This window comes from Electrona antarctica (genome assembly GCF_951216825.1).
Source record: "Electrona antarctica genome assembly, chromosome: 8".
In the NCBI taxonomy this organism is placed as follows: Eukaryota; Metazoa; Chordata; class Actinopteri; order Myctophiformes; family Myctophidae; genus Electrona; species Electrona antarctica.
In genome coordinates this window covers 13,989,323-14,001,120 of record NC_136789.1, presented here as the reverse complement: position 1 = coordinate 14,001,120, position 11,798 = coordinate 13,989,323, and the positions used below count along the sequence as shown (strand labels likewise).

The window sequence follows — 11,798 nt, the reverse complement described above, 5'->3', positions numbered from 1 at the left end:
TAACAATTCAGTACTTCTTCCACCAATGTGTACTAAGTTTATTCCTAATAATATATTGCTAATATATGTTTCAGTGGGATCCTTCCTGGAGGAAGTGGGGGAGCAGATCATTGCCAGGGTGAGCTCAGCTGAAGCCATCATAGAGGCATGGCTCTCGCTGCAGCCCATCCCGCAGGAGGAAACAACTGCTATCGCTGGAGCTCAGAGCACACGAGACCAACTGAGAGCATTGTTCCAGTCTGTGGAGAAAGGTCCACCGCAAACCAAAGCAATGCTCTACCAGATTCTGATGCTGAACGAGCCTGATCTCATGGCTGACTTAGGTAAGACATTCACGGAATGGCAACTGTTCATTCTCCAGGTCAGTGGTTCTCAACCTTTTCAGGCAGCGACCCCCCGAAAATAATCACTATTTAATTTGAACTGCATAGGTACCCTCGAAAATAATTATATTTGAACTGGGGACCGCCCCAGTTTATGCATGATGGATTTGAGCTGTTGAGTCTACATTAGGGTTAAAGGCCATGGGTTACAGTAAAAGACCCCACCAATGATAATATTCCTTTGCCTTGTGACATAAAATACTTCAGTTGCCCCTATTCTTCCCACCCAAAGCAAAGTGCTTTGGAAGTTTAATCATAGATAAAATAACGGCACAGTTATTAATATAATCTGAATTAAGGTTGTATGGAAGTAATGACTATCCATCTAAAATAAATCTAAAGTTAAATTTGGTTACTGATACGATCCTAATTGGCTAACTTGTTAATTTGTACCACCAGAGCAAAAACAACAAAACAGCAAGATGACGCAAACAGAGAATCAAACATTAGATACGCAACAAACAGAAGAGAAAGAAACAAAAGATGACATAGAAATAAGGAGAGCTGTTCTTAAAAGACGAAGAAAAGAAACAATGCAAGCAATAGATGAGATAGAAAGACTTTGGAAAGGGACAAAAAGAGAACGGGAAGAAATTGACTTCATGAAGGCAAAGATAGAAGAACAACAGGAAGACATTAAGCAACTGACTGCAGAAAAGATCAAGCAGAGCCTTTTAATGGAGGGACTTCAAGAAAAGATGGAACATGTCAATGAAAAACTTCAAAAAAGCAAAGAACAACATAACAAAGAAAAACTTCAAATTGAACAAATGTGTGCTAATCTACAAACGGAGAGAGACATTCTGAACAGAGGATGCAATGAGATCATCAGTTACCGACACAAATTACAATTGATGAGGTACAGCTATCTGACGCCACAACATTTAGAATACAAAAAGAAAGTTTCACAAGAGCAGGACCAAATAGAGAGGATGAATACTGATATCCAAAACCAGATACAACACAATAAGAACATTGTTGTTGAAACAAACCAAGCAAAAGACAGAATGGAAAATATGATTGCAAACCTACGCCAAGAATTGGAGAAGAAAAGAGAGGAAATTGCACAACATAAAGAGAAAATTGAGCAGATGAAGCACAATATGAAGACATATAAACAAAGGTGGGCTGAAACGGACAGTGAGCAGAAATCCACAATGCAACAAGTTGTCAGAGTGCATGATGAGACAGAGGGAGGTAAAGAGACGGCTGGCCTCAGCATTCAACAAGATGAGGACCAAAAGGACAACACTGAAGCAGTGGAACAAGGAGAAAAACATACGCTTGATAAGGACCCCTATGAAAGGCAAATTGATGAGCTCAACAAAGTTAAGAGAGAGATAGAAAGCCTTTGGGATGAGCTGGACAAGGGAGAGCAGGATCAGCAAATGAAACTGAGGTTGGGAGAGGAACATGTAATTACTATAGAAGATCAAAGTCAAAGAGAAGAGAATGATATACAGATGGCTATGATAAAGATGGAAATGGACAAGTTGATGCAGATGAAACTGGATGTGCAGAGACAAAAAAACGACACTGAAGAGAAGATGTCAAAGGCACAATCTGAGAAAGACGAGATAGACCAAATGAAAACTGAAATCGTCAAACAGAGAGAGCAACTAGAAAGAGACAAGAAACTTGCAAAAACAGAGATGGATGAACTGAATCGCACAAGGGAACTCATCCAAAGGGAAAAACAGGAGCTTGACGACAAGTTCCATAAGGCCAAAAGGGAGATAAGAGAGCTGGAAGTGTTGAACTCTGAGATTGAACTAAAGAAAAAAGACCTGGAAAAGAGAATGAAGGTTGTCAGGAGAAAAAAGGAAGCTATAGAGAAGATGAAAACCGAGGTAGAGCAAGCCAAACAGGAGATGGGAGAAAGAGATGCATCACAACAGATTGAGACAACATTGGTTGATTTACAGATGTCGGAGGCCAACATTGAGGACCGCATTGAGGACAGTGATGAAATAAAAAATATAACAACTGACATCCAGAGACTATCTGAAGAGGTTGACAGAACCAGGGATATGTTATGGCAAAGAGACACAGGAATGGAAAACCATAAGGAAACAGAGCACGGTGACATAGAACGGGATGAGACAAACCAGGTTAATGCTGAAATCCGTAAATTGGTTACAGAGGTGGAAGAAATTAGAAATGTATTGAGGGTAGTGAAAGAAGATGCAGAGCAGAGTCGGAAGGATTTGGAAGAAGAAAAGAGCCAAATCAAATGGATGAATTATAAATCACAGAAGAAGAGACGGGAGGTGGAACTCAAGACCGAGAAGAGCGTGCGGGAGAGGGATGAGTTAGAAATCATGAGGCTGAAGATACAGCGTCAAAAGGAAGAGCTCGGACAGATGATGCAGGAGACATTGAGTAAGATTCAGAATGTGAGTGAGATTAAAGCAAGCATACAAAAAGCAACGACAGAGGTCCACAATGCTATGGAGGAGGTCCACAGGATGCAAAGGCTGATCGAGGAGGACAAAAAGAAAATAAGAAGGGATAAGGTAAGTGATCCTTCTTCTACACTGTCCAGTTGTTTGGCAATTTCTATATTGGTATTGGGAATACAAAAAGAGGTCCAAGCCTACAGTCAAGTAAAAAAGCCTTTTCTATATTGGTATATTGCTAATACAAAAATTCCAAAGTAGTAATTCAAGTAGAAGTCATTCTTAAAAATGATAATGATAATAATGAGATCAGTCAGCTAAAATTATAGCTGACTGGACAAAATTATAGCTATTTCTAGTTTTTAATTGATTCATTATGCTAATTACTCAATTTCTAACATAACGGTGACTCGTTGGATTCAGCACATCAAAATAATATAGAAACAACACATTAAGCACACAATTATTAATCAGAGTTATAGCCAATTTTCAGTTTTTTGTGGTTAATTATGCTAATTTCTTAATTTCTGACAAAACGGTGACTGGTATCACTTGGCATATGGCAGAAATGGATTCAGCACATCAAAATCATATAGAAAAACACATTAAGTACTTTTCTGCAAGAATGCCTACAGGCTTCAGGCTTTTGGTATTTCAGGACCGGTCTAATGCAACTAGAAAACCCAAACATCTACCAAAGTGTCTTAGTGCTTATAAATGTATATACACTGTATATTATTTTTTAAATGGTTGCTATGTTAATGTTAACTGGGCATGAAATAACAATTTATTTATTTGTATTCACAAAGGATACGCTGAATTACATGAAGGATTATCTCAGAAGATGGAAAACAGAGGAAACCCGTCAAAAGATAGAGCTACGACATATAACTTTTGAAACACTGGCCAACAAAGAGGAAGCAAAGGATGAACACACAAGTTCTTTAAGACAAGCAACAAAAACATCAGTTCAAATCCAAGTTCAGCAACAAGGTGAAGAAACTGAGAATGAACAAGAGAAATACACAGAGAATCAGATCTCCAAACTCATGGAGGAGGAGGAGAGCATAAAAGACCAAATAAAGAGAGAAATGGACAACTTGCAGAAAGAAAATTATGAAATTGAAAGACTAATAAAAGAAATTACTGACCTTCAAAGCCACAAACAAGAGATACAAATTGGGTTAAAAATGACACATTTGGAACAAAGCGAAATGGAGATGCATACTCAAACAGATATTTTGAGGTTACAATTAAAGAGAAATCAAAAGACAACGGTGATAGATGAAAAGGATGGTCTCCACCAAGATGATGTTAAGCAAGCAGACCTCTTGAGGGACTATATCGAGAGACAAAAACAAGAGCTTGATGACAAGATGCAAGCAACGAAGAGAGAAATAAAAGAGATGGAATTGTTAAAGTCTGAGTTGGAGATAAGGAGGAGAGAAAATGAGCAAGCTGCTCGGAAGAGCACGAGAAAGAGGGATGAGATGGAAATGATGCGGGCTGAAATAAAAATAGAAAGAGAGTTACTCAACACAGAAACAAGAAAGAGAAGAAGAGAGCTGGACCAAAGGCTGGAGAAGACCCTGAGAGAGAGGGACGAGTTGGACATCATGAAGATAAAGATGCAAAGGCAAAAGGAGGAAATTAATGAGTCCATGAAGGAAATCAACAGAGAGAAGAAAAACATGGAAGACCAGGCTGCTCTTATTCAGCAACAAAGGGAGGAATTTGAAAGGATTGTGAGAAAAGAACAAAATAAGAGTCAAATAGAAATCATGAATGATGGTTCTGACAAAGATGCACAAAAGGAAGGAGCTGAGCTGGAACAGAGGACAGAGATAGAACATCTGAGACAGGACATTATACCTGATATGGAGGGTGAAGGAAGCAAGAGAGAATATTTGCAACAACTGAAAACAGAGATGGACAAAAACAAAACCATGATTGATGATACAGTGGATGAGAGTCTGGGTGAGCTGAGACTTAGAAAGAGAGATGAAATGGAACTGGAAAAAGAATGGAAAAAACATGTAACTGAGGGCTTCAGTATTGACTTCACTTCCCTTCAAAAGATGAGGCAAGAGATCCAGGTTTGCTTGGAAACGAGTAAAGGGGAAATAGAAAGTCTGGGTATCCTAAAGGCTAATTTGAAGAAGCAACGAGATGAGATTGAAAAGCTGAGAGCCAAGAAGACTATCTGGAAAGATAACATCGCAAGAGTGAAATCTGAAATGGAAGCCAAAAGAGAGGAGTTAAAACATATAGTAAATCGAACTCAAATGGAACGAGATGAGACCAATCAAGCGAGAGATGAAATTCAAAGACAAAAACAAGAGCTTGATGACAAGATGCAAGCAATGACGAGAGAAATAAGAGAGATGGAATTGTTGAAGTCTGAGTTGGAGAAAAGCAGGAGAGAAAATGAGCATGCCGCTCGAAAGAGTTTGAGAAAGAGGGAGGAGATGGAAATGACGAGGGCTGATATAAAAAGAGAAAGAGACTTACTCAACACAGAAACAAGAAAAAGAAGAAGAGAGCTGGACCAAAGGCTGGAGAAGACCTTGAGAGAGAGGGACGAGTTGGACATCATGAAGATAAAGATGCAAAGGCAAAAGGAGGAAATGAATGAGTCCATGGAAGAAATCAACAGAGAGAAGAAAAACATGGAGGACCAGGCTGCTGTTATTCAGCAACAAAGGGAGGAATTTGAAATGACTGTGAGAAAAGAACAAAAGAAGAGTCAAATAGAAATCATGAAGGATGGTTCTGACAAAGATGCACAAAAGGAAGGAAAAGCTGAGCTGAAACAGAGATCTGCGATAGAACAGCTGAAACAGGCCATGACACCTGTCATAGAGGATGCAGCAAGCAAGAGAGAAGATTTGAAACAACTGAAAACAGAGATAAACAGAGACTTAATGGATGATACAGTGGATGAGAGTCTGGGTGAGCTGAAACTTAGACAGAGAGATGAAATGGAAATGGAAAGAGAATGGACTAAACATGTGACTGAAGGCTTCAGTGTTGACATCACTTCCCTTCAAAAGATGAAGCAAGAGATCCAGATTTGCTTGGAAATGACTAATGGGGAAATAGAAAATCTGGGTATCCTAAAGGCTGATTTGAAGAACCAAAGAGATGAGATTGAAAAGCTGAAAGCCAAGAAGACTATCTGGAAAGATAACATCGCAAGAGTGAAATCTGAAATGGAAGCCAAAAGAGAGGAGTTAAGAAATATAGTGAATCAAACTCAAATGGAACGAGATGAGACCAATCAAGCGAGAGATGACATTCAAAGACAAAAACAAGAGCTTGATGACAAGATGCAAGCAATGACGAGAGAAATAAGAGAGATGGATTTGTTGAAGTCTGAGTTGGAGAAAAGCAGGAGAGAAAATGAGCAAGCCGCTCGGAAGAGCACGAGAAAGAGGGAGGAGATGGAGATGATGAGGGCTGAAGTAAAAAGAGAAAGAGACTTACTCAACACAGAAACAAGAAAGAGAAGAAGAGAGCTGGACCAAAGGCTGGAGAAGACCTTAAGAGAGAGGGACGAGTTGGACATCACAAAGATAAAGATGCAAAGGCAAAAGGAGGAAATGAATGAGTCCATGGAAGAAATCAACAGAGAGAAGAAAAACATGGAGAACCAGGCTGCTGTTATTCAGCAACAAAGGGAGGAATTTGAAATGACTGTGAGAAAAGAACAAAAGAAGAGTCAAATAGAAATCATGAAGGATGGTTCTGACAAAGATGCACAAAAGGAAGGAAAAGCTGAGCTGAAACAGAGGTCTGAGATAGAACAGCTGAAACAGGCCATGACACCTGTCATAGAGGATGCAGCAAGCAAGAGAGAAGATTTGAAACAACTGAAAACAGAGATAAACAGAGACTTAATGGATGATACAGTGGATGAGAGTCTGGGTGAGCTGAAACTTAGAAAGAGAGATGAAATGGAACTGGAAAAAGAAGGGAAAAAACATGTAACTGAGGGCTTCAGTATTGACTTCACTTCCCTTCAAAAGATGAGGCAAGAGATCCAGGTTTGCTTGGAAACGAGTAAAGGGGAAATAGAAAGTCTGGGTATCCTAAAGGCTAATTTGAAGAAGCAACGAGATGAGATTGAAAAGCTGAGAGCCAAGAAGACTATCTGGAAAGATAACATCGCAAGAGTGAAATCTGAAATGGAAGCCAAAAGAGAGGAGTTAAAACATATAGTAAATCGAACTCAAATGGAACGAGATGAGACCAATCAAGCGAGAGATGACATTCAAAGACAAAAACAAGAGCTTGATGACAAGATGCAAGCAATGACGAGAGAAATAAGAGAGATGGAATTGTTGAAGTCTGAGTTGGAGAAAAGCAGGAGAGAAAATGAGCATGCCGCTCGAAAGAGTTTGAGAAAGAGGGAGGAGATGGAAATGACGAGGGCTGATATAAAAAGAGAAAGAGATTTACTCAACACAGAAACAAGAAAAAGAAGAAGAGAGCTGGACCAAAGGCTGGAGAAGACCTTGAGAGAGAGGGACAAGTTGGACATCATGAAGATAAAGATGCAAAGGCAAAAGGAGGAAATGAATGAGTCCATGAAGGAAATCAAGCCCATAACAGACTTGATGAATATAATTCACAACCAACGGGAAGAAATCAAAACCATTTTGGAGGAAAATAAATTCCACAGACAACAACTAGACAATTTTAAGGAACAAGTTGAGAATGAGAGACGGGACATGTTGAAATTGCAAAGTACCATAGTCCAGGACAGAGCTCAACTGGAACACATGGAAATTGATATTGAAAAGAAGAGGGCAGATATGACTTCTGCTTTGGAGGACATGAAGAATGAAAAAGCATATCTGGAACAACAGAAGAGGAACATAACCGAAGACCAAAATGCAATGGACAAGGAGAAAGAGAGAATTGATAAACAGTCATCTGAGTTGATACGTAAAGAAGCAGAGCATGACAGAGAGAGGAAAATTCTCCAGAACCAAGTTTCTAGATTCAAAGAGGAACAAGAAAAACAAAGAACAAAACTCAAAGAGCTGACAGAGAAAACAAATGAAGAAATCAAAAGGAAAATGGACAGCATTGGCCACAAAAATTATAATGTAGAAAAACTTAAAATGAAAATGGAGAAACAGTTCAAAGAGCTAAATGAACAAAAGAAAAACTTGGATGCACACCTTGCCCTCATAAAAAAAGAGATGGATGCTTTGAGAATAATTAAGTCAGACATGACAACGCTCAAAGAGGACATGAGAAATGTAGGGGAGCAGGAACTTTTGGTGAAAAGGCAAGAACTTGACCTGCACAAGGATGATTTGGAGGAAGAAAAAGATGCAGTTGATTGGTTGAAATACCGGATGGACAAAGAGACAGTAGGTGTTAAGTTAACGAAAACTGACACTCAAAAGCAAACCGAACAGCCTGAAGTGAAGATAGACATGCAAGACGAAAAGGAAACATTGGAAATCATAAAGGCTGACCTAATGAACAAATTAGAAAAGAGTCACCACTTATTTGAGGATATGAACAGAGAAAAGGTAATGATAAAGCAGAAGATGGTACAACTTGAAAAGAAAAAGAAAGATCTTGAAAAAGATATCAAACAAACCGAAGAAGAAATGAAAGCCAATGAAATCAAAAGACAATTACAAGATCTGCAAAGAAGTAACGCGTTGATCCAAGTAGAGAGAGCAAAACTGGAAAAACTCAAGAACGAAGTCATGCAGAAGAAAGCATACAATGAAATCTTCATGGAGACCATCACTCAAGAAAAAGAACATCTCAAACAAATGAGAACTGATGTGGATCAGCAGAAGATTAACGTTGAAAAGGATTTGTCAGAATTGAAAATGAAAGAGGATGAAGTGTTAATAACATTGAATACCATTGAAAACCAAAGAACAAAACTCAAAGAGCTTAGCGAGAAAACAAATGAAGAAATCAAAAGGAAAATGGACAGCATTTGCCACAAAGCTGATGAAGTACAAAGACTAAAGATGACTCTGGAGCATCAGTTCAATGAGCTAAATGAGCAGAAGAAAAACTTGGATGCACACCTTGCCCTCATAATGAAAGAGATGTGTGCTCTGATGAGCATGAAGTCAGACATAAAAACACTCAAAGAGGACATGAGAAATGATTGGAAGCAGGACATTTTGTTTGAAAGTCAAGTACTTAACCAGCTCAAGGAAGAGCTTGGGAGAAAAAGGGAAGAAGTTGACATGTTGAAGAACGACGTGGACAAAGAGAAAATTGACATTGAGTTGACGAAGGCTGACCTTCAAAAGCAATCACATGAGTTGGGTCAAATTAAGACAGAAGTGCAAGAAGAGAGGAAAAAATTGGAAGCCATGAAGGTTGACCTCATGAACAAATCAGAAAAGTGTGACAGCTTATTTGAGGACGTAAAAAGAGATAAGGATATGATAATGGATCAGATTGTCCAAGTTGAAAATGAAAAGAGAGATCTTGAGAAAGTGAAGGATGATCTTTCTACCAAACAAAAGGAACAGGAAATGAAAGACGATGACATCAAAATACAAATAACAGACCTGCAAAACAATAATGCCTTGATCCAAGTGGAGAAAGCAGAACTGGAAAAGGTAAAGAACGATGTAATGCAGAAGAAAGCAGACAATGAAATCTTCATGGAGACCATCACTCAAGAAAAAGAACATCTAAAACAAATGAAGACTGATGTGGATCAGCAGAAGATATATCTGGAAAAGGATTTGTCAGAATTGAAAATGAAAGAGGATGAAGTGTTAATAACATTAAATACCATTGAAAACCAAAGAACAAAACTCAAAGAGCTTAGCGAGAAAACAAATGAAGAAATCAAATGGAAAATTGACAGCATTTGCCACAAAGATGATGATGTACAAAGACTAAAGATGACTCTGGAGCATCAGTTCAATGAGCTAAATGAGCAGAAGAAAAACTTGGATGCACACCTTGCCCTCATAATGAAAGAGATGGGTGCTCTGATGAGCATGAAGTCAGACATAAAAACACTCAAAGAGGACATGAGAAATGATTGGAAGCAGGACATTTTGTTTGAAAGTCAAGTACTTAACCAGCTCAAGGAAGAGCTCGGGAGAGAAAGGGAAGAAGTTGACACGCTGAAGAACAACGTGGACAAAGAGAAAGTTGACAATGAAATGATGCAGGCTGACCTTCAAACGCAATCAGATGAGTTGGATCAAATGAAGACAGAAGTGCAAGAAGAAAGGGAACATATGGAAGCCATGAAGGTCGACCTCATGAACAAATCAGAAAAGTGTGACAGCTTATTTGATGAGGTAAACAGAGATAAGGATATGATAAACGATCAGATTGTCCAAGTTGAAAATGAAAAGAGAGATCTTGAGAAAGTGAAGGATGATCTTTCTACCAAACAAAAGGAACAGGAAATGAAAGACGATGACATCAAAATACAAATAACAGACCTGCAAAACAATAATGCCTTGATCCAAGTGGAGAAAGCAGAACTGGAAAAGGTAAAGAATGATGTAATGCAGAAGAAAGCAGACAATGAAATCTTCATGGAGACCATGACTCAAGAAAAAGAACATCTAAAACAAATGAAGACTGATGTGGATCAGCAGAAGATATATCTGGAAAAGGATTTGTCAGAATTGAAAATGAAAGAGGATGAAGTGTTAATAACATTGAATACCATTGAAAACCAAAGAACAAAACTCAAAGAGCTTAGCGAGAAAACAAATGAAGAAATCAAAAGGAAAATTGACAGCATTTGCCACAAAGATGATGATGTACAAAGACTAAAGATGACTCTGGAGCATCAGTTCAATGAGCTAAATGAGCAGAAGAAAAAGTTGGATGCACACCTTGCCCTCATAATGAAAGAGATGGGTGCTCTGATGAGCATGAAGTCAGACATAAAAATACTCAAAGAGGACATGAGAAATGATTGGAAGCAGGACATTTTGTTTGAAAGTCAAGTACTTAACCAGCTCAAGGAAGAACTCGGGAGAGAAAGGGAAGAAGTTGAAACGCTGAAGAACAACGTGGACAAAGAGAAAGTTGACAATGAAATGATGCAGGCTGACCTTCAAACGCAATCAGATGAGTTGGATCAAATTAAGACAGAAGTGCAAGAAGAAAGGGAACATATGGAAGCCATGAAGGTCGACCTCATGAACAAATCAGAAAAGTGTGACAGCTTATTTGATGAGGTAAACAGAGATAAGGATATGATAAACAATCAGATTGTCCAAGTTGAAAATGAAAAGAGAGATCTTGAGAAAGTGAAGGATGATCTTTCTACCAAACAAAAGGAACAGGAAATGAAAGATGATGACATCAAAATACAAATAACAGACCTGCAAAACAATAATGCCTTGATCCAAGTGGAGAAAGCAGAACTGGAAAAGGTAAAGAACGATGTAATGCAGAAGAAAGCAGACAATGAAATCTTCATGGAGACCATCACTCAAGAAAAAGAACATCTAAAACAAATGAAGACTGATGTGGATCAGCAGAAGATATATCTGGAAAAGGATTTGTCAGAATTGAAAATGAAAGAGGATGAAGTGTTAATAACATTGAATACCATTGAAAACCAAAGAACAAAACTCAAAGAGCTTAGCGAGAAAACAAATGAAGAAATCAAAAGGACAATTTACAGCATTTGCCACAAAGATGATGATGTACAAAGACTAAAGATGACTCTGGAGCATCAGTTCAATGAGCTAAATGAGCAGAAGAAAAACTTGGATGCACACCTTGCCCTCATAATGAAAGAAATGGGTGCTCTGATGAGCATGAAGTCAGACATAAAAACAATCAAAGAGGACATGAGAAATGATTGGAAGCAGGACATTTTGTTTGAAAGTCAAGTACTTAACCAGCTCAAGGAAGAGCTTGGGAGAGAAAGGGAAGAAGTTGACACGCTGAAGAACAACATGGACAAAGAGAAAATTGACATTGAGATGACGAAGGCTGACCTTCAAAAGCAATCAGATGAGTTGGATCAAATTAA

At 38.5% G+C, this 11,798-nt stretch overlaps 1 protein-coding gene across 1 annotated transcript in view; it reads left to right on the top strand.

Annotated features, from left to right (window-relative positions):
* LOC306928018 (uncharacterized protein) overlaps positions 1–11,575 on the top strand; it is a gene marked incomplete at its 3' end in the record, with an annotated part of 12,766 nt that extends 1,191 nt beyond the window's left edge. The window contains exons 3-8 of the mRNA XM_079507937.1: positions 75–323; positions 783–2,899; positions 3,592–8,630; positions 8,754–9,176; positions 10,578–10,992; positions 11,561–11,575. Coding sequence (XP_079364063.1) covers positions 75–323; positions 783–2,899; positions 3,592–8,630; positions 8,754–9,176; positions 10,578–10,992; positions 11,561–11,575 — 8,258 coding nt within the window. The remainder of the gene's footprint in view (positions 1–74; positions 324–782; positions 2,900–3,591; positions 8,631–8,753; positions 9,177–10,577; positions 10,993–11,560) is intronic.
* Positions 11,576–11,798: the final 223 nt, after the last annotated feature.